The sequence below is a fragment of the Pundamilia nyererei genome, unplaced genomic scaffold (assembly GCF_000239375.1).
Source record: "Pundamilia nyererei isolate P.nyererei 1_Seehausen unplaced genomic scaffold, PunNye1.0 scaffold00003, whole genome shotgun sequence".
Lineage (NCBI taxonomy): Eukaryota > Metazoa > Chordata > Actinopteri > Cichliformes > Cichlidae > Pundamilia > Pundamilia nyererei.
Window position 1 is genome coordinate 4602111 of NW_005187404.1, and position 26801 is coordinate 4628911.

The 26801-nt window shown below is 39.9% G+C and overlaps 1 protein-coding gene across 1 annotated transcript; it reads right to left on the reverse strand.

The window, feature by feature from the left end:
- Positions 1-1126: 1126 nt before the first annotated feature.
- cwf19l2 (CWF19 like cell cycle control factor 2) lies at positions 1127-24119 on the reverse strand. The gene is made up of 19 exons (XM_005720727.1): positions 24005-24119; positions 22003-22113; positions 21147-21272; positions 20705-20818; positions 20227-20346; positions 19535-19628; positions 16812-16927; positions 15498-16032; positions 13938-14142; positions 12585-12696; positions 11271-11372; positions 8087-8215; positions 7445-7582; positions 2698-2910; positions 2355-2471; positions 2049-2204; positions 1860-1940; positions 1573-1674; positions 1127-1448 (listed from the first exon to the last, which is right to left on the reverse strand). Exons 1-19 carry the CDS (start codon positions 24095-24097, stop codon positions 1308-1310), a joined length of 2805 nt encoding a protein of 934 aa, XP_005720784.1. The 5' UTR covers positions 24098-24119; the 3' UTR covers positions 1127-1307.
- Between the last annotated feature and the right edge of the window lie 2682 nt (positions 24120-26801).

Sequence of the window (26801 nt, forward strand, 5' to 3'; positions counted from 1 at the left end):
TGTTAAATAATCAGACCACGTTGAATCATTTCAAAGCTTTGCCCACCTTTAATGTGACCTATAACATTTACAATTCAACTATAAAAAACAAACAAATCTGTGAGTAAAAACACAAAAATAAAAATGTAAGCTGGTTGCACAACTGTGCACACACATCAAAACAAATGCACATTTTGATTTAATCACAGCATTCAGTATTAGTCTGCATGGCACACCTTGACATGGCAGTATTTGTCCGCTTGTCATTGCAAGGGCATCTCTTGTGCACAGCCCTTCACATTGCCCCACACATTCTCGTTTAGGATTTAGATTTAGACTCTGGATGGGATGCCCAAACCTTTAATTTTCTTCTGATTAAGACAATCTTTTGTTGATTTGGATGTATGCTTGCAGTCATTGTCATGCTGAAAGGTTACATTCCTCTTCATCTTAATCTTTCCGGCAGATGCCCAAAGATTTTGGGGCAACAGTGACATTGCAAAGAACTGATTGTCCCCACAAAACTGATGAAAAGACAAGATGAAAACTAGTCAAGTAGGCTGCCAAAAGTTCTACAGGTCTACAGCAACACTGAAGGAGCTGCAGGAAAGTGCAACCATGCTGGTTGTATACTACTTGGAACGACAAACTCCAATATTCTCCATAGGTTTGGAGTTTGAGGTAGGGTTGCAAGACGGACTAAAGAAAAAAACAAAACAAAAACAATCAAGCTCAGCTACAATTTGCAAAAACAAAGCTCCCCGGAAAAAAAATCAAGTTTCCCGAAAGCATGTGGGAAATTTGTGCCAAAAGATATGTTTTGGTGTTGCAACACCAAAAGAACACCATACCTATGGTAAAGCATGGCGGTGGCAGTATCATCCTGTCATTTCAAGCATTTTATATTATAAGACCCTAAAAAATTATAAAGAAATACCAATTAGTTCTGGAACCTCTCAGACGTAAACTATATTCAATTGTGCAGGTTAGAGGTCACATTAAAGGTGGGAAAAGTTTTGAAATGATCTATTACGGTCACATAAAACTGTAATTTTAACATTTTACACATCTACTGCATATATGTAGCGACAAAATGCATTTATTATGCAAACATATGTAATTGAAACAAACTTTTGAAACACATTTCTTCATTTGTCCTTTTATTTTTATTTCAGTGAAAATTATCTCATGGTAACATTGCTAGTAGCACATTTATGTTAAATTCCAAATTGGGACTCTACACCAGGTTCATCAAATGCGATCCCTGCACTGCGAAGCACATGGTGGTTTGTGTAAGAAGTACAACAAAACAATAAAACAGAATTTTTCTAGCCCTGAGTCTTGGTGCAGTCATGCGGTTTCCACCACTGTGAAAACTGTAACACTTTCTTCCTCTGGTCATCAAAATTTTCTTTAATCATCTTTCTCCAACGCCGAGGCTCCAAGTCCAGCATGCCTCCTACAACTTCCTGTAATAGAAGAAAGAGAGGTCACTCGTACTGAAATTTTACTGTATTGTAACCAGAAAAAAACCGAAAGAAAAAAAGCCCAAGGAGATGCATGACGTGTAAGAGTCTCAAAACACCCGCTGACCTTGCCAAAGTAATGAGGGAACTTCTGTTCGTTTTCAATGACATGAGCAAAGCCCCCCTGGAGTCCAAAGTCTACGGCAAAGTATGGCAGACTACGAGGAACCTGGGAAGGCAATAAAATAAAAATGAAAATTACCATTTCAAAAGGAACACAGAGGAGCAGAAGAAGAAAGTTGAAAGAAAAGTTGCACAGAAAACAACACAAGGCAGAGGGCAGAACAAAAACAGAGAAATACTAAGTAACCAGATTAAGAATGAATTAACTGCACAGAGTAAAAATTAACCTACAGCTTGCCGAATGCTTTTCGAAGAGAGGTCGACAACCTTCTTGTTCATGGCCCATTCCTCATCACACTCCATGATAGCTTTCTAAGAGAACACAGATTGTTTTTTAAAAACCACAATAGAAAGGCTATTTAAACCCCAAAGCAACCAATACACTCAATTAGACTGATGAGAGATAGGAGGTCCACACACCTTAAAATAGATAGGTGCCATATCTCCCAGCTCTTTGGGTAGTGGGATACACTCTAACACCATGTGCTGTCTCCTGCGGGGATTCATGTGCGTTTCCATGAACACACAGTCCAGCTCCTGGGCCTCGAACATCCGCACCAAAGTACGTCGGAACAGCTGAGGGCAGTAAAGTGGCACAGAGGTGAGCTCAGTTACACTTTATAGCAGCAATTTGGCTCCAATGATTTCTGCCACTGTTCTATAAATGCAGATAAAAGTTGTCCCTGTAGCCTGAAGCAACAGTATTCCGAGCACTGATGGGCTAACCTGCATTTCTGCCCATATATCCTCATCCATGCCGGTGGCAGAGCAGTGATGCTGGAGTGGACAGATGAGACAGTGGCCCTCTGTCATCGACACTCCTGCGGGCAGGCTTAGGTACACCTAAGAACAAGATCACAACACACAGACACAGATGAAATTTAGCAAAGCATGCATAAATCTATGAGGTTTAAACCTTCTCGACATTCCAAAAGTAATCACAGCCCACCTTTATCATCTATATTTCCAATTATACCTTGATGGACAACTCGAACAATTGAGGATCCAAGTATGCCAGCACAGATTCCTTTTACTTGTCCCATAACAGCCTGCGTTAACCAGCGCTTACCTTGCTTCCTATCGCCACTATAAGGTGTTTCTGGAGCTCTTTGCTGCTGAAACAGTGCTGGCATTTCTCCATTGAGGCAGCCAGCCTCCTACTCTCCCCGATGGCTTTGTTCCTCATCCTCTCCTCCTCCCTCCCCTCACCCTCCCGCTGCGCTGCGCTCGACACAAACATGTCGTCCAGCGTGTAGTTGTCGCCGTCCGTCTTCCCCATCATCTAGATTAGAGGAGAGCGATAAAGAGACAGAGACGGAGACAGAAACGGTGAGGGGGGCGTCTCTATACATTTTCTCTCGTCTGATGTTGTTTTTTGTGTATGTTGCGGTTTGAAATTCCTGTTTCAGACTTTCAAACTAAAAGAGAAAACATACATTTTTAAAAACAGTAAAGCAATAGAAACTGTCATTATTTATTAATTAAGTCATTGCTGTAGTGTCAACTAAATGCACGCAGGTGTCGACTCTCTGTGCATTAACAGTATTTGTCAGGACGCTGACTCTAGTGTTTCTACGTCTGAGTCTTGTCACCATGGCGATCCAGCAACAGGTTGGAATCTGTGTGTATTTGAGAGAGCGAGAGTCAAGCATCGCTCAAGTGTGTGTGTACATGATACGCTGTGTAGGAGTGAGTGTGTGAGAGTGAAAATTGGATTAGTTTTAGTGTGGGTGGGAATGCGTGTGTGTGTGTGTGTGTGTAGGAGTGAGTGTGAGGGCATAGAAGTGTGCAAAAGCACATACCGCATTAAGCCAAGAGCAGACAATTTTATTTTACTGCACACATGCCATCACGAGCACTCTCACACAGACTAATTAAGCATTATACGATAGCAATAAATCAACCAAACCATGCTGTCAGTCCTCACTATCACCGCTGATGTTTTATTTACGGATGCACTCCTGATGCAATTTAAATTATACATCGTGAATACAGCACGCTGCTGTAGCCACGAGACACCGACATATCTGATGTTCGACCATAACGTTTCCAGAAAAATGTTAAAATGCACGGTGACGGTAAAGAAAACTACGTTGTGTGTTCTTGATAAAACAGCATTAGAGCCACACAAAGCTGCATTTCTTTTGTTTTTGGATACCCATGCACTGCAGTCACCGTTTACATTATGAAATATGTGATTGTTGAAAATAAATAAATAAACTAGCATGCCATTTTTTGTGTGGGAATGTTAATCAATTAAAATTTTTTCACATACAAGATAAAACAATTAGTCATTTGTTGCATCAATGAAGGACGTTCTGTTTTGGTGGCATTTGTGTGCGTGTCATTCTTTCTGTCTGTAAGCCCGATAGCATGAAAAGTTTTAACTGAACTGTGGAGGAGTGAATTCATGTTAACAATCCTTTAAAATCTGCCTTTCATCCATCAACGTCTTCAAGGTCAACTTAATGATTTATTGGTCAAAAATGGACAAAAAGCCTTAAAACTTATAAATATGAAGAGTGGTGTGTATTGTCAACAGTACAGAAAGTACCAAATAAAGATTTACAATGTTTCACATTTGACCTCTGACCTCTCCTTCAAGTTCAACAAATTGATCTGAAGCTCAAAGTGATAATAATGCTATACATTGCTATTTAAAACTGTGTTTTGTTCTGCCATTGTTTGTATTGACAACACATGATATATGCGGATGTTAAATATTAAATTACTTTGACTGTGACCTTATTTGACCTTGAAGAAGAGGTCAAACTTTCATAAAATATCTTTGATCTGTAAACTGTGCTTAAAATTCAGCTGTCTTTGTTTGTATTGGCAACACTCAGGAAATAATACGGGTATAAAAAATCACATTATAGTTTGCATCCAGACATCAGGCCACATTTGACCTCTTATTTCACTTTTAAATTTCACATCTGCTTTTCGTTTAAGCTGTGGTATTTTTACTGCACTACAAACATCCTAAATTATGCTTAAAAAGAATAAAGACAACAAAATGAATGTATACAAAATATAATACAATTCTCTTAAAAGTTGATGCTTCAAAAGAGGACAATAGGATGATCCAAACACAGCTATCTGATTTGAGCGAATTTGCGACTTGTTTAATTTTTATTTTTTTTATTTTTTTTTTCCAATTAACAAAATCAGGAAAAACTATCTACCTCAAGACACCCGATCAAAGATATCAGGACCACAACAAAGGCCTCTCAAAGGTAAATTCAGGGTTATTTTGATGGCACTGTGGTGAGCAGCTGTTCAGTAGTTGGGGAGATATCGTGCTCTGGACCAAACAGTTGGCTGAACAGACACGCAGCCAGATGGGCCGCCTGAGATGACCATTTCAGCCGTACCATCTGCATACAAAAACCCACATTTACAAACAAGCACCTATGCTTTTTGGAAAATGTAACCAACACGTTTGAAGTCATACGACTGGCTTGGTGAGAGTTGGAGGGATAAGAGAGGAAGACGGAGAAGAGTTAAATAAAACTGAGAAAAACACGGACAAGCAGATAAAAGGCTTAGACGGATAATTATAGATAAAGCAGAAAAGATACGAAGGAAGGGCCGAAGAGGGAAGCAGAGTGCGATATCAAGAGAGAATAGAGAGTTTGTCTTTCTCTTTGTAAATCATCAATCTATAGCTGTGATTAGCAGTATTTATAGAAGTCCTGCCATGGTAACTGTAGATGTATTTTTAGTGTCACTCTTTGTAGGTGCAGAACGTGTCTGTGCGTGTGAGATTTTAGACACACATATGTGTAGTGAATATATAAGTGAGGCTGAGTGACTGAGACAGCAAGAGAACGTAAACGAGTAAGAAAGGCAGAGACGAGGAAAAATGTGGACAGAGCTTAAGTGTGTGTGGGGTTTTTTTAAAATTTCCATAGCAACTCCTCCATCCTTTTGTTTATTAACGCTTTGCTCTCTCTCTCTCACACACACACACACACACACATACACGCACTCTATGACTTCTGCACAGGTTCTTATCATTTTCCAACCTGCACCAAGAGAAGAAGCAAACAGCTAAAAAAATGAGAAGGAGGAAAGAGGAAAATGTGTCTTGGCTCATGATAAAGTGCGGGCTGCAAAGCTGCTGATAGACTGACACACGCACCGCAACCTGTCAGAACTCATCTTCTGCTGTGTGTCTATTTCAACCACACAGTGGCTGAGAGAGTCTCACAGAGACAGCTAGTAGTGGAGAGAAACCAATAATGACATCGAACCAAACACTGATGTGACGGTGCAAATTTTAAATGCTGCCGTTTTCCTCAGAGAAGTGTGACAGAAAAAAAGGGGGGTAATCTTTCCCATTAACATGCATACATAGTTCGTTTTGCCATATTTTGTGTCCACTATCTTCAAGGTTGTGTGTTGCTGATCTTACCTGCTGCCAGGGGTATAAGCAGACCAAAATCAATATGCCCTGCATTTGTCAAGGTTCATTGATTGCTTACATTTTTTCAGTGTATGAACCCAGTCTGAAATGGGAGAAGAACAAAACCCATCCCTGACAGCATGTATGAACTCAAAGAACTCAGACTCAAAGAAGCAGCTTTCGACTACTCCCTTTATTTCCAAAGGGAGTAGCCAGAGCAGTCGGACTGGCACAGATTTTACAGCAGATTCACCTCCTGATGCAAACCTGCCATTTATCCAGGTTTGAGACCAGCTCTGGCAGCACACCGCCTTGTGACCCCCGATGGGTTTGTATCTGCTCCTTAACTTAACTCGAACCAGAGATCTTTTCCATGTATCCACTACAATGTGACTCAAGACCAGCTCCCAAGATTGAAACCGGCTTTTGTTTGTTTGGATCCACTATGTCCTTAATTAATATAAAAACCTACTTCTGCCTCCTTTATTTCTGTTTCCTAGATAAAATATAAAATAATATAGTGGCAGGGATACAGCACACTGCTTAGCTGTGGACAGGAGCCCTGTTTGTTCGCAAACATGAGGAAATTTAAATTAAAAACAAAACAAAGAAAAGGTGTAAAAGATGCGCCTCATTGGTCCTGCAGAGATGAAACCTGGTTGAGGTTTTCATTAATTTTTTTAATCAACTAATTTTTTGCTGTCCTGAGTAACAAAGCAAATACAATGTCGAGAAGACACTGACATGAATATTACGCACTGCAGAACAAAGCTCCAATGTGAAAGTTTCCAGTCTATGCAGTGCAGTATTTTTACACTGCACTGCATATTACCAGATGTGCGCCCTGATCAGTTGATGCTACAATCAGCTGATTTGAGTTTGTAGAAAATGGTGGAAATATACAAGTTCTGAGGAGTGGGGAAATGGACATTACCTTTATTTTTAATTGCGTAGAAGGACAAGAGTGAAACGGTAAAGCGCAATCTGCATCCAGGACAGGAAAAAATTGCATTTACTGCTAACACAACATACGGTCTTTCAAAGCATCTGCACAAACAACATGCTAACACAAAGTTAACAAGGTATCCAGAGCAATGTTAAGCCTGAGTGCATGCCAACCCCATCCTCACAGCCTGAACCTGATCAGGCTTTTAGCACCGTAGCCTCCATTTTTCCCTACAAATGGTTCTACAGTACAACAGCAGTAGCGATCGCTTCGAAGTCTCTTTGGGCTGATTTTTAGCTTTTCTTTGTGTTAGTCGGCTTGTGTTCAAACCTAAACACTAAAAAAAAAGATCTTGTGTTTGTCGTCATTAGAAAAGAGATTATACGATTTATATTGTAAATAAATAAGCATTTCAGAAGTTAAATAAAGATATTGCACGATTATGGTGAAATGTCTTCTTACCTTGGCAGCCATACGAGAGTAAAGGGCATTCTGATCCTGTGCAGAGCTCATCTTCTCCCTTCTCACCATCTCCTTTAGACCGACATTGTCATCATCTTGGAAATAACGGACACGCTCACCGTCAACATGCGTCTCGATCTGAAACGAGACAGAAAGACAGAAGTATGAAAAAGAAGCAAAGAGAGACAAGATTTTTTTGAAATCACTGGAAATTGGGTGTGATGTTTAAAATAAGCACTCCCAGAAGATTAAAGTCTATTCAAAACATCTGAAATCATATATTTGACAGGAGGTGCGAGACAGTGGACAGAAAAAAAGAATCAGGAAGAATAAAGGAGACTAGACTGCTCTATAAATTTATAATGACCATAAACTGAGGGCTTTGTTTCTTGTATACAAGTTTCAGCTCAGAGGCAGGTGCTTGTTGTCTTTTCACACATGATGAATATCACAAAAAAAAGAAGTCAAATAGCTGGATACAAGCCTCTTATTAGCTCCCCATCTCTCAATACCTCTGTTGCATCAATGCCCAGGACCCTCTCAGTCTTTTTTTTTTTTCCTTCCCCCCAAGCGTTGGCAAGCTGATACAACAAATAGATTGTTTATCTAATTTCTTGCATTACATAATTTTTCTTTCCTTACCGGTTTCTTCTTTCGCCGTCCTCCGTGCGGTTCCTGAGGTCCAGATGGGGCATTGACAGGCCAGGCCCGACCTGACTCATCTGTTCTGAACAGCAGGATTTCCCGGTCTTCACTGGTCCCATCTGAGGCCTGAAACAAATCAAGTGGGTAATTTTAAGGTCTATTTAATTCTGTAAATACACAAAATTATATCTGTGCAGGCGCTCAACCTTTAACCATTCAACAACCACAAACTGTAACAAGAAAGGTAATTTTAAAAACAAGTTTTGATGATATTTTAAAAAAGAAAACTATTTGAAATGTACTAGCAAGGTGACGTTTTCAGTCTCATCACTCAGATCACTGCAAAGGAGGAGGATGGATCTAATGTTTGTGGATCTGTCAGATTTCACAGGCTGTCGAGACAGAGGAAGCAGCTGAGTTTCAACTAATAATCTGGGCTCCTTCAGAATAAAAAATACATCTTACTTGCAGTGAAATTTTAAATGGCTTGAAAGGGCTGGACTTGAGCTTTCATATCATTCTGAATAAAACACAGGACTAACATCTCCATATTTTACGTATACTCTCCTAATCTTTACTTTGGTGAGAGTTATCAGTTTGATTCGATCAATACAGAAGGAAAAACGTGTGTAACTGCAGTTTAATTAAAGTTTTAAAGTTTTGACAGGCAGACGGGAAAGAAGAACAAAGAAGATGAGAGGACGCCACATGAAAATGAAAACTGGGTGGTCAGGGTGGGGATACATGGCGATATTGTATCATTTTATCAACAGAGGCACACAAAATACAGATACTTTATTAAATACATTAAAATACTCTGGGACTACTATGAACAACAGGGCTGGCCTCATGCACGCAAATCCTGCAGTAATGTTAGATGAGCAAACTTACATCTCAACAAAAAAACCATCCAACACTGGGCGCACCAAGCTTGACAAAGCTACTTCCTATTTCAGAGCATCCAATGCCTCAGTCACGTGGGTCAAAATAAGACAGCATCTTCTTTGCATCTACCGATTGCAACATGTGGTGACAAAAGCTTCTTTTCAACTAGCACCTGCTCAGCTTGGCTCTACTCGGTTTTTAGGATTTTCCGATCAGAAACAGATTGTTAGCTTGAACCCATTCGATCACGTATCACAGCGATCGCAGACCGACTGTATCGAAGCAACATTTATGGCAGGTTTCAGTCACAGTGTTGGTATACTTGACGATTTCATTTCAAGAGTAGGATAACTTTATCTTATTGAATTAAAAGATATGACAAAGTTTAACTTTAAGGAGATAATTTCCAGTTGAAAAATGTGATAAATCACAGTATCTGTTATTGCAAAACTCAGCATCTCACAAAATGTCAAAAATTGCAATAATCTTATATGAGCAGTGAAGTATTGTGTAATATTCTACTGTGGTGTGCCTGGTGATTCCCATCTCTATGGGTGAGAAGACAAAAATCTAAATAATAGAAGAGAATATTTCCTCCACGTTAGTCACTATAGTACGGCCTTAAGTCTCCACACATTGCAAAAAAAACACTAAATACAAGCCAGACATTCAAAAAGAGTCAAAACACTGAACACTGAAAAGAAGCCAACTGCCTTCTATAACAACACAAACTGGAAGGATCTCAAATGAGCGCAAATCAAAACCACTTCATCTTTACAGTGCTGAAGTACCTCTCAGCTGATAAGTGCACTAAAACCTAAGAATTATTACATTTTCCCTGAACCCTTACCAGGTATTTCATTCTAGTCCTTTCATTTGGACAGGGAAGCCTTTCTTGGGGATAAATCTGGCCTAACCAACAAATAATGATCTACAGATTATAGGAATAATCACACTGTTTTTCATGTCTTTATAAAGTTGTTGAGCGTCTGCTCGTCTAAGAAATATGCAACCATTTGTCTGGGTATCCAGCTGCGTGTGAAGCCAGAAAAGACATTAGTAAGACAGTAAGTAGAGAAGAAGCAGTGCCCTGATGTTAGAGGACTGAACTGTCTGCGCTATGGACACAGACATGGTAGCACATTCATCCGGCCCCTTTCACTTGGCCCCACTGGTGTTCTCTTATTTCAAACATATACACATACATACATCATGCACACTTATCCTGACCTCTGATAGGAGAGTGCGTCAGCACACTACAAGACATTTGTGTCTCATTAGGAATCTGGTGAAGCGGCTGAACAGGAGCAGTTTCCAGACGGCGCGACGTAAGAGCTGAACAGAAACACGACTTCAAACAAATAAATTATTTTTACAAGCAGTCCCCCATGACAGCAGAGTTCACTTACATCTGAAGGTGTGTGTGTGCACGTGTGCGTGTGTGTGTTATATACACAGGACACGTTTAGTCCTGTATATATATAAGCCCTTTCACCCTTTCAGATACAGGATGTGTAACAGTGCTGGCCTTATCACTTTTGCTAAAATGCTGTTATTCTATCATTTAGAAACAGGTCACTGCTACATTTTTGTTCTTCATGCTTTCATTTAGATATACTAACAAGTGAGAAAGCCACGGTGAGTGTGCAACATTGGGTGCTGGATATAAATATGTGAGAATGCTGCTAAAAACAGACATCCAGCTCAAAACTTCGCTAAGGAAGTCATTCTGAGCCTCCTTTGCATCTTTCCACAGCTGCATGGCTCATTCCTGCTTCTAACACTTCCTTTAGTTTCTGCAAAGCCTGTCTGCATCGTCTTGCAGATTTCAAAACAAAATTTTTGGATGGTTTTTTTTTTTAGGGGGGTGGGGTGGGGAGGTGGGGGTTCCTCCATTCCCTTGGAGGTCATAATCTTATACATATCTATGCTGTCGTAACACAAAAATTGAGTGACTCAGATGTGAAGCTGACATGGTCAGACTTCTGTGATCTGGAAGGTGTCTTTACGGACAGTTTCTAAAGCTGGGAATAAAGAAACTTACAAAAACACGTTTTCCTTTTTGTGAAAAATAAAAATGTTTTGTTCTCTGTCTTGTTCGACCATCTTTGTGTCATTTAGGAATGCTACACGGCTTTTCGAACGAAAAGCAAACCGCATTGAGAACAACCCTGTAACCAACCGCACAGCTTCATGGTCATCTTGTGTTATTGAGAGGTGTTTTTAATATTCTGTCTCCCTTTTCAATAACTAGTTAGATAAAGTTAGATGGTGACTTTGTAAAGTATCTACAGACCTGGTTTGATTTGGCTGCTTCTTGTAGCTTCTTCCTGGCAGCATGCTTCTCTTTGGCTTTATGAGCTGCTTCAAGTTGTGATTTCAGCTTCTCAATGACGGCCTAAATCACACACAGACACACACACAAAAACAGAAATTTAGTTATAACACAAAGAACACAATGTTCATAACATAAGTTTAAAGCTTTAGAGAAAACTTTCCCAAGACAGGAGACTTTGACCAATCAAAGATCCTTTCAGACCTGATCAGGTGAGTATAAACAAGAGAAGGAAGTCCCCACAGTTTAGTAAGATTTCCTAATAAAGTGGGAGGTGAGTGTAGTGCACTGATACCTTCATTAAAGTCAAGTGTGTGACTGTGAACTGCACTTATGGAACACAGGTGTGCAAACAGACATAGTTTGATTGCTTTATCATGTAGGGAGGTGATTATAGCCAGGATGGTAACACTGTAACAGGCAGCTCTGACACGCACCAGAAGAAATCCCAAAGCACTCTTAGAATCGACACAGGAAAACAGAAAGAGGAAGGCTCGAGTGCGCGGATCAATGAATGCAATAAATTAACAGATCCCCTGATGTGCTGTTAAATCCATGCAAAGATGAGAGTTGAAGCATATGTGCCGAGGAAAGGCAAATCAATATCAACTCTCCCACAAAGCCGAACAACTTAACTCTGGATTTCACAACAAATATGAACTTTAGAGGTTTTTTCACATCAACAAATTCTGACTTATTCATGTAGTCATATCCATGTGTGTTTATATGCTATTGATCATCTGAGACTATTGTACTATACAAGCGATCAATCAAACTGAATACTAAATTGCCACAATACCAGAGGATTTTTCAACTCCGTGTCAAAACGGGAGGTTGCATTAAACCGGACAATGTTCCGTTATGAATGATGTTTGTAGCATACAGTCAGTTCTAAAGGCGTTTCTGTATCCATCAATCCATCTGCTGCCACTAATCCAGGTCCAGGTGTTGGGGCAGCAGTCTAAGAAGTCTCCAAGCTCTAACAGACATCGTACTCCAGCTGTTCTAGGAAGACATTCCCAGGCCAGCCGTGAGTCACGTTCTCACCAGTGCTTCCCCTTGTTCTGCCCCAGGGCCTCTCCCAGTTGGACTGAAACACCTCACCCAGGTGGTGTCCACCTCAACTGGGTCCTTTTGATGTGAAGGAGTAACAGGTCTAGTCTTGGGCCCTCCTGAATGTAGTGCAGTTCAACATATTTTGCTGCTTTGGAGGAAATTAATGCCCGAGTTAAAACAGGTTGACAGAAGGTCAGCAGTAATAAATAACTGCCTCACCGTATTGCCCATGATCTCTGCCTTTATTAGCTTGGACCCTAGTTTGTTCAGCTCCTCCTCTGACAACAGTGGAACCTCTTCCTCTTCTTCTTCCTCGCCTTCGCTCTCAGCCCTAGGTAAACACACAGAGGAGAGACTGAGGGGTGCACTAAAACAAAGAGGTGAAAAGGAAAATTTAAAACATGTCACCGATTTACTATATGTCAAATTCATAACTCTAAATAGAAACCTGCAAAATTAAATTGTCCATTAAGTTTAAAAAATAAAAATTCACTTGAACTGTTTTCCTCTTTTCCTTTAGACTTTTCCGTACTCCACCTTCCAAACGGCCGCTTTCAAAGACACAATGATGCCACCCTGATAAGAGGCTTTATCTTCTAATTGGAAATGTATTTGTGAAGGTTTTAATTTTAACCATATAGTTGTTTGCTTCTGCGTTTATGTGCTATGAATCATTTGAGTCTTTGAGCCCTCCAGAGATCATTACATCCTTGCCTTGAAGGATTAGCTCTGCAGCCTGGGAAGCATCGTTCTAGGCTATTACACTTCTCACAGCATCATTTCATGCTGCTGCCACACTGTAGACTCATTTCATGCTGCAGGGGTTCTGAGTGCCGTTTTACCCAAACAACTCAGCTTAATGAGGCAAAACAGAACAACTGTGAAGCCTTTACATAGCACTGATACTCCAACATCTGGCCTACAACAAAGGACCATGTTGGACTTGAAGTTACTGCAGTTATTTTTAAATTCTTCATAATGTTTGTCTCACAAATTGCAAAATAAATTAAACATTTCGGTGTTAGAAACGCAAAGTTATGCTGAAAACCCTGTTCTAAAAAGGTTTTGTCTGAGATTAGTATGTATGTATGTATAATACAGAGGCGAATAAGAGAGACGGAAATTCTTTTTTTTTTTTTTTTTTTTAAAAGAAGACTTGCAGGGGGATGGTGGAATTAGCTAAACTGCATCAGTCTGACTACTGGGAAACGCTGTGTGAAGGAGCTCATAACAAATGCTTTCACAAAGTGACTGATGTCCGACACCAGAAACATGGAGCAAACAGCATTGTGGCAGAAACTCCGCTGCAGGGGCCATTTACAGTTTTAGATACAGCAAAAAAACAAACAAACAAAAAACAGCATAGATAAAAGACAACTGGCTAAGCTTAGAGCTTAGTCTGTCTGTCTGTTCATATGCAACAGTGGTTAAGATATTATTAGGTAAGCTAGCATGTAGGAGAGAAAAATATGAGAATGTTTATAAATTGCACCTATTGCAGCTTTATGCAGTTTAACATCATAGAAAGTTTTGGTTTTTATGCATTAAAATAATTTTAAAAAAGCTTTAAACCTTGGTGGTGCAGCAGGTTGAGGAACAGTTACAGTCTTCTCAGCATCTCTCTTGTTTTCCTGTTGTGGTTTATCAGAGGTGTCAGATTCACAGGCAGGACTGCTGCTCTTCTTCCAGGCTGGAGCTCTGCTGGAGTCTTCATCATCAGAGCTGGGTTTCAGGAACCCTCTGGATGGTCGTGCAGGAGGAGGAAGACGCTGAGGAGCTGGAGAGGAACGAACTAAAGATTAGGGACGTGCACAAATAGTTGACAAGATGACTAATCGTCTCTTCTGTCACTAGTCGGTACCAAACGTACCAGTCGCAGACTAATTGCAATCATTGTAACTGATGCCCAATGATGGTAAATAGTAGTGTCCTAAATGTTATGTAGCCATGTGCCGCCAGATGAAGCATCGTTGCTGAGAAACTTCATAAATTTGTTAATCTTGGGCTGACATTTTTATTGACATTATTATTGTTCATTTTTAAAGGCGAAAGAATGAGATCACAGACACAAGTGTGGAAAATGAGCTTTCGTCGAAGGGTGGATGGACTTTAGCATAGGAGGAGGAGTTCACTCGTTCAGGAGGGGGTTTAGAGTGGAGCTGCTGCTTATCCACATTGAAAGAAGCAACGTTAAGGTGTTTTGGTGTTTTCTCACACAGGATTAAAAATAAGACGGCCACCTCCTTTTGACTAAGGAGAAAATAAAAGGAAAAAAGAAACAACCGAAAAACAAAAATTGATTACCCAGTGATTGCATCGTCAAGTGACCGATTGCAAGCAGTTATAATGGCCAAGTAGTCACTCAGAGGCAGCACCCTCAGCCTCTGGCGATCACTTTTGATTGTATAGGTTGCCTGGTGGGAGGAAACCTGCCTCCGAAAAAAATCGCGGTCCGACTCAGACTGACTGCAATCACTCTCAGCAAAGGTCTGCAGATCTGCAATACGTCTCTTTGCAAGAGCTGTACCAATGTACCTGCACATGTGATGTGACAATAAAAGTGATTTGATTTGATTTGAAGAGGTGACTTGACTCAAATGGGTGCCAAATGTATGACTCTGGTTATAATCCCATATTTATATGGGATTTATATTCCATATTTATACACCATAATATGCCATTTTGTGGTTAAATATGATTCTACAGCAACTACATCAGTATTTGTGGAGGAATTTCTGAATTTCTAATTCAAATCTATGAGGTTCTGGCTGGACTCTGCATGTGAATTTCTGTTTGTAGATGCCAACAGATTTTCATTTTTTTCACTGTCTACCTTGCAAACTGACAGCAGACTGTCTTATCACAGTTTTAACGCCATCTCGATGCACTCAAGTTGCTTTGTAAACATCAGCTGACTGCGAGTGGTCGCAGACATGCTCACCGTCTTCAAAGCAAAGTGAATAAGATCACAAATTAATAGTGCATGGTCACAATTCTTATGGCCATGTCATGATCTCCAATTGCTGTTTTTCCTATAATGACTGTAGCATTATGTAGCAAATGTTCCCTAAATGGGATTAATATATTGATGCTTCTTTGTACATATAAGAAAAGGTCTTGACGCAAACTCACTTTCACCACTGTCATCATCTTCTGAGGGTTTGAGGAAGCGGCCTTGCAATGATCCAAGCGTGAGGGAGCGTTGATTCCAGCTTTGCCCAGAAGATGATGCTGCTGCATCGGTCCTACCTTTTTCTCTTCCTCCATCCCTACACCTATCCCCATCTTTCTCTCTGCCTGCATCTCTGCCTCGTCCTCTATCCCTGTCCCTCTCTCCTTCTCTGTCTCTATTCCTGTTCCTTTCTCTATCCTTTTCATTTTCTCTATACCTGTCTCCATCTCGACCTCGCTCCTCCTCTCTTCCTCTATACCCTCCCCTTCCACCGTGGTATCTTTCTCGGCTTTCCGATGACGATTCCTTGTCCTTTTCATTTTTTCTCCACCGATCTCTGTCTTCCCCGTCCTCATCCTTTCTCTTCCACCTCTCCCTGTACTCCTCTTCTCCTTTCCTCCACCCGCCTCTGCTTGTGCCATCTCCTTCTCTTCTCTTCTGGTCGTACATAGCTTCTTCAGCCTCATCAAGTCTCTGCTGAAATTCTTCCATTGACTATAAAAAGACAGAAATACAAAACACCACAAGGCAAATGTTCTCAGTTCAGATCTTCAGATCACATACCTGAACTTTACTCTGGACCTAAGGCACATAAAACAAAAAGTGGCAGGAAACAATAGAGTGAATGCATAATGTATCTGGTGTATAATTTCCAGCAGGCTACTCTGATGTGTAAAAATTTTGCTGGCCTCAGATGCAGGTGACTCTGAAGGTATTTTTACTGCAGTTCAACATGAATCAGGCAAAAAAAAGCAGCAGCTTTCTGGCTGCCTGACTAAGCTGAAAGTCAGCTGCGTTACTATAAGAAACAAGAGCTGCGCTGCTGACAAAGTTTTGACAAAGGAAACAGAAGTCATGCACACAGAAAAACACACACGCTCTATTCACACAATGTTCTGACAGTGAATTTTTTCTGCGCTGATAAATAGATGCACAAACGCTGAAACTGCTGAAAGTGACACAACAAAGGACACCAGGCACTGTGTATGTGTGTGTGTGTGTGTGTGAGATGTCAAACAGCAAAGACACAGATTAATAATAGAACAAGGTGTCCAAGGTGTCTCTTTCCTCCCACAGTAGTGAGGGAATATGTGTGCATAAATCCTCGTCTTCTAAGTGCATTTGCTTTGACAGTTAAGCCTTTCTTACTAAGATAAAGGTGAACGTCAGTCGATGTTTTTATGTCCAAATCTCAATTGTTATGCAGCGTCATCATCCGTTACGTGCACATGTATGTGTGCGAATGTGTCAGAGCAGCAAGAGTTAATTCTCACTCCGTATCTCTCAGCCACCACATCACTGAGGCTGCGCTGTTCCCTCTCTGCCTGCTCCTTCATCCTCTGGTAGCTTTTCCTCAGCCAGCTCAGACCACCATCATTCACTACTGGGCCTGCAGGCATACACAGGGAAAACACATGCAGTTAGGTTTTTGAATAACACATTTATTTTAATAAACATATTTTTTTTACATTTTGCCTCTGTATGCCAGAGGCAAAATTAAATCAAACAACCAAGGCTGTGATTTAAGTGCAGGCTCTCTGCTTTAATTCAAAGGGTTTTACAAAATTTTTACAAATCGGTTTTGGAACTGCAGTCATTTTTATACACAGTCCCCACATTTTCAAAGGCTCAGAATCATTAGGACAAATAACTGACAGCAGTTTCATGGCGAGGCTTCTACCCTCTTTGTTTCATGGCAAATTACACAGATGAAAGATTTGGAACTGATGCAAAATGCTACAAAAACGACACAAACAAGCAGCAGCTGAAGGTGAATGCAGTAAAGGACAGGCGGAGCATCTCAAGGGTGGAAACACACGTTTGGTGAAGCCTACGGGGTCTAGACTTCACATGGTCACTGGGTGCAAAGGATTTTCCTTCAAAAATAATCCTGATATTTAAAAGTAAGCTAGTCTGTCCAATTCATTTTAAGCAGTTCAATCATATCTTGATTGTGAATTTTAACATCACTGTGGTGGGGTACAGATGCAAAACTACAAAAAAGGAAACAGGAAAAACTGTAAAATATAAATTTCATTTAAAAGTTACAAATGTATGCACACCTTCACATTTTCTTAAGATGGGCCGATTTGGAGTATTTGCTGGGCTGATTCTAGCCCCCAGGCCTTATGTTTGACAACCCTGTACCAGACATTAACTAGCATTATCTACATTAAACTCTACAGTAGATCCAGGTGGCCTTTCACTAGTGGACTTTTTGCACACACCATCATAGAAACAAAAGAAAACAAAACCAAAAACAAACACCTAATCCCAGGTACAAAGAAAAAAAATCCACAAAAAGCGAGTGAACAAAATAAGAAAGCCAGGCTGAGGCAAAAAGAAGAAGAGTAATAGAGACGAACCCAAGGTCAGGATTAGGGAGGTGGGAAAAAACTAGATAAACACATTTCTCAAATCTATGGGAAGTTAATGTTCCTTCCAACTTCCCAGAGCAATACGACATGACGAATGCACCGACCAAAGCCAAATGTCTCTCTGGTCAAGGTCAGCAATGAGCATTTTATTTCTTTGTGTTTGGGAGCACGCCACTGCTTAAATATCTGCTTCAAAGCTGAAGAGAGGAGAGCAAAAAGCTAAAACTCTGTCGTCCTTAAAGCACGCTGTACAAATATAAGACTACAGTCTTTTTTCTGTCTATCTCTTTTAAAAAAGTGTGGAGAAATGAGGTGAACAACATTCCTCAACCACACTAAATTTGAATTAAACATGAATACTCCATGTATTTGTTTTTGTTTCATCCTATTTTGCTTTGCTTTCAATTCAAGTTTACAAGAGGCTATGTGAGCTCTCAAGGGGAGCTTCACTTATGGTATAGAGATCACAGACACGTGCGTACATATCTGAATTTGCTTGTCAGCTTAACGCAGCTCTCTCACTTTCTTTTCCCAAATCCCCGACTCAGAAGCCTTGCCTTTCTCTTCCTCTCCTGTCACACGGCCAATTTTGTTTTCTGTCTACAAACATGCTTTTTATTATTTTCTTTTTATCTTATTCTACCTTCTTCTGCACGTTCAGAACACCAGCAAAGTCTCTGGCTAATTAAAAAACAAAAACAAACACATAAAAAACCCTCCCAAAAAACAATCCAAACTTACAGAAACTCCCTTGAGTATGACTGTGGCTCAAAGAAATCAGTCTTTTTCAATGTGGGCAGGTTCAGGGAGAAATATAAATGTGGGGTTGAGAGGGTCACTGTTTGTAATAGTAGGAATGTTCCTCTGAGGCCTCAGATTGTAAGAGTATCCAAATAAAATATCCATCAATTAAAAGGCATGCAGGAAGGGAAGATGTTAAAGCCCCCGCATAGTATTTTACAAATCATTTAGTACGTTTATTTACAATACTCGAAAACAGTATGTACAAGATCTTTCCTAAATCAAGATAGTTGCTTCAAAGGATGAGAATTAAATATGGAACTCAACTTCCAAGCCAACATGAACAAAGGTCCTTAAAGTACATAAAAAGAGAACCTGAGAAAACACAGGAAAAAAAGTGTGATATAACCTCGAAGACAACACTACTAAGTAGGCCCAGTTTTAAAATCAATGTACATTTAAGGGACTTATTTTAAAGCCAACATTTCAAATACCAATTTGAGCGAATGGGCAGTATAGTAAACCACGGATTTGTCAAATGTCTCATTTACTTGAGGTGAAGCCCAGCAGAAGGGAGAAGGATGGAAGAGAAAACATGACAATCAAGGTCACATGAGCAACAGGTGGAACATCTGAGTAGCACACTATTTTCAGTGTTAGGTTACTCTAAATTATGTACAGTGTATAAGCTGCTCTGCACTTCAATCTAAACCAATATAACTAATGGATATTCATGTTCGCTGATGATAAAGTGAAACAAACAAATACAATTAAGAATCAAATTATATTCCGAGGAGATGAGACAAAAATCCTCAAAGAATAGTTTACATTTCGCAATCATAAAACTGGAAAACTCTCAATAGAGTCTAGTATGTTACCTTTTCTTGCTGCAGAATCAGTCATCTCCTCTGGGGGCAGTCCAGTTCCTCCATCTTTCCAGTATGGGTTTAGCTCTAATTTGTGCAAACCAGCCTAAGAATTATAAACACACACAAAAGAACATCTTATATTCATTTAAATAATCCAACAGGAGCACAAAAACAGTAAGCGGTGACAAACGAACGTCTCACTCACACTGTTTGGGTGAGAGGTTCGACCCAAGCTGCAGAGAAACAATTTGGACATAAACGATCTCTTTAACTTTCTTAACAGCAGTTCATCAAAGCTACTTCTTACTTGACTGGCGTCCTGTTAGGAATCCAAGGACGTGCTGTGCTGAGCAGTTCTCATAATTCGCTGTAGGTTTTCTGTTACACCCTTAAAACAATTAATGTGATATGTACATTAAACTGTAGCTATGCCACGCACCACCAACAGTTAATGCTCAACCTGTGAGAGACTCTGCAGTGAATATTTTGCAGTTATAAAGAAAGCTACACTCATCACACGACCCAGCTCCCAGTAGTTATGACAAAGCAAGCAAATACTAGAAGGTTCGTTTTAATTTGATGATTCAGAAACTGCTCTTCTTGCATGGTATGCTGAAAAGATTATTATGATGCGATGCATTTGGGTAGTGTCACTCTGCAGCCAGAAACTAAGTGGGGGAAAAAAAACAACACACACAAACCTGTTCAATGGCCTGAGCCTTGGCTCTCTCTTCCTCTTTCTGACGTTCTTTCTCAGCCCTTCTATCAGCAGTGGATGTAGTCTTCATTGCCAGGAAGTCAAAAGTCATCCATTCGTCTCTCTGCGGCGTGAGAAAGACAGTGGAGAGTTAAACGAGGAAAATACACAACTTAACACGTAACACGTTTCCTCTCATATACAGCAAACAAAGAAGTGAAAAACTCCAAAAACATTTTCAAATTTGCTACTTTACGGAAGCAATTAATGAGTATGAGTACGGTTTAAGAGCAAACAAAGCTTGTGTGCACGTGTAAATGCTTTCATATCTCTATAGACAGCATCGCCTCTTATAATGAAAAATGAAAAAGGAAAGGTCATTATCATTCAGGAAACCTGATTCTACAATTAAAAATACCTTGAAAAATTACTTTCTGAGTCTAATAATTATTTAGTAAAGAAAGACTTGTTGAGGAAGTGACCTGGACATTCTGTGTTGGGCTGACGTCGCTCTCTGAAGGTTTGGACTCACTGGGAACTTGCCAGGCTTTAGTCTGTGTCTGACGCTGAAGCTCAACCCACTCATCTTCAGAGTCCTGACACAGAGTCAGAGGAAATAAAAGGAAAAGAGAATAAGACAGGAAATGATAACAAAGAAGGGAAGCAATAAAAAAAAATCAATCAAAGAGTGACAAGAGCTGCAGTCTTCTCAATCAATAGCATTGCCACTTGACAGGGATGTCACTTTATAACAAAATAAACATGCTTTGATCATTCAGAAATGTTACAATATGAAATCTTCAACTACAAAGCTCAACGATTGCTCATTTATCAGATATCAGCTTTAAATCGAGGATAAATCTTCAGGATTTAACTTGAGGCCACGCTTAAAGGAATCCTGCAGTAAATGACTCTGTAATCTACCTGTGAGCTGTCACTTGAGCCATCTCCTGTTTCTGCCGCCTTCTTCTCTTTCTTGGCCTTCTTCTTCTTCTCTTTCTTCTTTTTTGATTTCTTCTCTTTCTTTTTTTTGCTCTTGACAGAACCCTCCTGCAGCAGATGCAGAGGGAATGATTATTTTCTCTTAACTTCACCTTAAGTTTGTTAGATAACCATAATTTGTCAAAAATGTCCACAGAATCATTTCTCAATCATAAAAGATATGCACGTGTGCTTTTCCCCAGGTTAAAGTTCTCCAATAAAGAACAAACACAGGAATGTGTCTCCAACAGTGATCGACATCCATTTCCAAAATGAAATGAATAAAGAACTAAATAAATACACTATGAAATAATAAATCGTCTAATTAATTAACCAAAATTGAAAATAGATAAATAATTGTATAAAATGTGTCATTAATTACACCTTCAATAGAAAATTAATTATTTATCAAATGCATAATTAATCAAATGTACTGATTAATTGTATTTAAAAACATATTTACCTATTTAATTATTTCATGACGTAAACTGCTCCAACACAGAAAAGTGCACACAAATCAATTACACAAACCTACTGTAAAACTTAAGAAATGATTATACTGCAAAGATTTCCCCAGTGTACCAGCAGCCATTACTTCAAGGAAATAATAAAAGTTTTATTTTGTTGTAATATAAGTATTAAATTAAGTATTAAATGTATTAAAAGTATTAAATCTGTAATATAAGTCTTAAAAATACATATTTTTACAAGCCCAGTCATATTTGAGCAAACGCAGTAAGGATGGTTCGTGCAACTATCTAAAGGCACTGTCTGCACGAGTATAAATGTTCCATCTTACGTCTTCTATCTGCTGCAGCCTCTCGTTGACCTCAGGGAGCATCCAAGTGTCCTCCCCTCTCTGCCTTTTCAGCTCCTTCCTCCTCTGTTCCTTGTCATACTGCTGCTTGGCCTGGATGACAAAATGGAAATAAACACTTCAAAAGTTTTACTAGCATTTGCATTGTGACATATATTTATTAGACACTTTATTAGGTACACCAGGGGGTTGGGAAGCGCATCTGTAACCGGAAGGTCCCCGGTTCGATCCCTGGGCTCTCTGTCCTGGTCGTCGTGTCCTTGGGCAAGACACTTTACCCTACCGCCTACTGGTGTTGGCCAGAGGGGCCGATGGTGCGATATGGCAGCCTCGCTTCTGTCAGTCTGCCCCAGGGCAGCTGTGGCCACAACCGTAGCTGCCTCCACCAGTGTGAGAATGTGAAAGTGAATGAATAGTGGTATTGTAAAGCGCTTTGGGTGCCTTGAAAAGCGCTATATAAATGCAATCCATTATTATTATTATTGGAAGAGTAAGTCAAATAACCACACGTTACAACCAAGGTATGCAAAAGAGCATTTCTGAAGCCACAACACATTGAACCTTGAGGCTACAGTGGCAGAAGAGCACACTGGGTGTCACTCTAACTAAAAACAAGAAACTGAGGCTGCAGTTCACAAGCTCACCAAAATTGGACATCAGAAGTTTGTAAACCGTCTCCTAATCTGCTGAGTCTTGATTCTTGCCATAACAGAAGAGAATATGGTAAGAATTTGGTGGAAACAACATGGGAGCATAGATCCATCCTGCCTTGTATCACCAGTTCAGGCAGCTGGTGGTTGTGTAATTGTGTGGGGAATATTTTCTTGGCACTCTTTGGGCTCCTTCATAACAAATTAGCAATGTTTAAATGCCACAGTTTAACTGCATATCACTGCATGTGTTTTTTATCCCTTTGTGACCACAGTGTGTCCATCTTAAGAAGGCTGCTTCCAGCTGGATGAAATACCATGTTACAAATAAAAAATATTAACACGTCAATGAGTTCACTGTACTCCGATGCCCTCCTCAGCCACCAGATCTCAATTCATGTGTGTTGCTATCACGTCAATAAGGACCAAAATCTGAGCAAAGTTTCCAAGACCAGTTCAGGAAGATGCAGAGCTAGCCTGATGCGGTGGCCAGAAACCGAAAAGCTGACATTAAAAATTATTAGAATTTGACAGCTCAATATCGAAAAGGCAGTCCCCAAACTCTTTGTTTTGCTTATTACACAGGAGATGAGGGCTGAGGTTGTCAAATATTTAAACATTAAACGGCCTTTCAGTTTATGTTTACATGTGTGACATTGATTAATCATTTCTATTCCACTTTAAACTCAGTATAATAAATCAGGTGGCACTCTTTGCTTTAGCCACCTCAATTACGTGTGAGCAAAGCAGATAGTGTGGCTCATCTACTGGAGGCATCATCAGGTGCACTCTGTGGGAGTACCTCCATCTGCTAACAGTGTAAACAAAGCTGCACGGCAAAAAGATATCGCCCAATCGACAAACTGTGTATATATGTGATTATAACAACGAGGCCGTCCTAATCTTTAAAACGGGCAGCGCGAGTAGCTGACACTGTGGCATATATCATCTGTTAAACACATGTCTGCTATCTGCCTCATTCAGTGTTTGCCTTCTCTCTACGAGCCTGACAGGATCTGCCTGTTCAGATACACAAATGTCATCGGGTTATTGTGAAGATACACAAGTCCTGTTAGCTTTCCAACAGAGAAATGGGGACCAAAAACGACACAAAGGTGCCGGTTTATATAACAAGTACGGATAATTCCCTGAAAAGACGCTGCTGTGTCACAAAACACTCACACTAAGAGTTAACATGACTGTGGGTGTTAGCCTACTTAGCTTGCTAGCTTTCCTTTGAATAAAACGCGTATGATTTAAACCAAAAATGATGGCAATTAAACAAATTGAGATTTAAACAGAGAGATACTGTTTCGGAAGCTGACATTTCGTACCTTCTCTAGCGCCTCTTGTCGTGCCTGTCGTTTCTTTTCTTTCCTTTCATCGATGCTACTTGTACTCTCAAAACTGAGTCCGTACTCCGCCATAACAACGCCGTCAATGTTTTTGTAAAGTGTCGTAAAGCGTTGAGGTTTACGACTACTGTCGTTTTGTGGTTGTTGTAGTTCAAAAAGACGGCAGTAATTTTGTCGTCCAATGTTTTCGACTCAATTTTTCTCCTTATCCTATTTCATTATATATGGACACTTATGATTTGGCACAGTGTTTCACCTGACAGTTAACATTTACAATGACAATTTAATTCACTTCAACAGAATGTGATTTTAGTGTCTACAATGAAGATAGTAATCATAAATACAGACTGTATTTACAATCCACAGTCATTCAGCTAGGTGCTGGAAATATTCCCCAGATTTTGACCTATATTGACATGTTATCATCACATAGTTGCTGCAGATTTATTTGCTTCTTGTTTATTACTGAATTTCCTGGAGGAACCCATCCAAGGGATTAATAAAGTTTCATCTAATCTAATTATGCCAATCTCCTGTTCTACCACGTCCCAAATGTGCCCTACTGGAGTTAGATCCCATGACTCTGGAGGACATTTGAATACATTTTCATGATCAAGAAACCAGTTTGACATCATCTGAGCTTTGTGACATGGTGTGTTATCCTGCTGTAGGCGGTCATCAAAGGATGGATATAGTTTGGTCACAGAAGAAATTCGATATGGTCAGCAGGAAGACTTAGGTAAGCTGTGACAACAATGCCCAGCTGGTACTAAGAGGCCCAACGTTCGCCAAGAAATTACCCCTCATGTCATTACACCACCATCAGGCTGAACTGTTGATATAGGTAGGATGAATCCATGCTTTCCTGTTGCCAAATTACACCACATCCTCTCAATGTTGCTGCAGAAATTAAGCGACTTCCTCCGGCAGTTCAAAGACCTGCAGTGTGGGGTTAGGTTAATTGAGGATTATAAATTGCCCATAGTCTTAAATGTGAGTGCAGATGGTTGTCTGTCTCTCTGTGTTAGCCCTGTGCAGATTGGCCAGGGTGTATCCTGGCTGCCTCTCGCCCTATGGTAGCTGGGATAGGATCTAGCCCACACGCAACCCTGATAAGGATAAATGAAAGAGAATGGAAGGATGAGCAGTCGAACAAGTGTCCCTAGCAAAGTGGCTGGTGAGGAAATCAATCAAGGTTTGTTATTGTCTTATTCAGATCACACATATGACTTATGGATCAGGAAAGGACTTGCTTTCAGTGGAAATGTCTCTTGACTCCTGTGAGCTGATTTAAATGTCTTGCAGATTCCCAAATAAATAGGCTACACCTAAGGGAAAACACTAAAGCTTTACATGTCTCAGAATGTCAAGTGCTGAAACTGCTGTCTGAAACAACCACTACTGTACACTCACATCTTTTCTGTTAATGTTTTCTCTCACATGCAGCCTGTTTTACTTAGTCAATAAACCACTATCAATAAAAGCCTCCAACCCATCCGCCGTCTCAGCACCTAATGTGTTTGTCTCTGTGGGTCCCGGAGGAGCTGCCGATCAATTACTGACCTGACAGAGGAGCCACATGGAATAACCACGCTTCACTCCACAGACATCAATAGCCCATTATCCTACAATCCACTCGATCTTTTAGCTGCCTAGTAAAAAAGAAAAAAGAGAGATAGTTTTGAAGGTGTTTATAGAAAAAGAAGGAGTTGTTATTCAATTATACTCCAGCATTAGTGCATTATACAATCAAAATTAGAGAGAACTGAGCATAAAGATATTTTAATCAATTAAATCCATATTTATCTTGAACTAATCACAGCAGTTATAAGTTGTGAACAAGGGAATTGATAACATCTGATATTTCTCATTTTTCCAAACATGAAATGATATTAATCGCAGGTACCAAATGAAATAAACCTTTTCATTGTGCTCTGGCTTCGCCTGTTGTTTGTACCTGAAGCACCTGAAATACTGGGAACAGGCTCTTGTAGGGAACCAGTTCATGATTCCCATCTCTCATAGTGATAATAATAATGTTAATAATAACGCTGTAACAGTACATAACAATGGCCTCATATACTCATAGTGAATATGTCAGTATGCTGTGCTGTAGTGGCTACACCGAGCTGAGCAATTCGAGAACTACACACAGCTGTACTCTCATGCATGGGTACTGGATACATGCCTTCATAACTACTTAATTTGACGCTATAATCACAGATGCACCATATTTAAAATGATAAGTAAATCTTTCTATGTCCAAGACAATATGTCCAGACGTGATTACAAACTACCCAGATAACATTAAGGTAATGGAGCAGTGCATGTGGTAGTATGGCTTTCAATACTTTACATAAATTACACTACTCACACTACTACACTATACGACATTATGTAAATACTCTACTCAAATATTGTAGTCTGTCAGAGAAACTCCTAAAAGATATAACCATACTGGGAGTTGTTTCCTCACTTTTTTCGTGGCATAGCTCTGTAACAACAAAGGAGGGCCTTACAGGGTCTGTTAATTAATGTGGCCTTAAGAAACACAAACACATTACAGGGTGCACATATTATTCAAGTCCGTGTATGTGAGGAGCAGGATTAAGAATTTAAATCTGGACTTAACAGGGAGCCAATGAAGAGAAGCCAATACAGGAGAAATATTTTTTCAATATTTTCTCCATTTCTGTCTTGGACCCAGTTCCAGGGATTCGGGGTCCGTGAGCAGTGTGGACTACTATTGTAGTTGTTGTTATTATTATTATTATTA

Excerpts from the sequence above, each read along its gene's own strand:
- cwf19l2 (XM_005720727.1), bottom strand. The coding sequence starts at position 24,097 with ATGGCGGAGTACGGACTCAGTTTTGAGAGTACAAGTAGCATCGATGAA. Across the intron at positions 20,819-21,146 it reads GCTCAAGTGACAGCTCACAG|GACTCTGAAGATGAGTGGGT; the intron begins GTAGATTACAGA and ends ACTCTGTGTCAG. Across the intron at positions 12,697-13,937 it reads CAACCTGCTGCACCACCAAG|GGCTGAGAGCGAAGGCGAGG; the intron begins GTTTAAAGCTTT and ends GTGTTTACCTAG.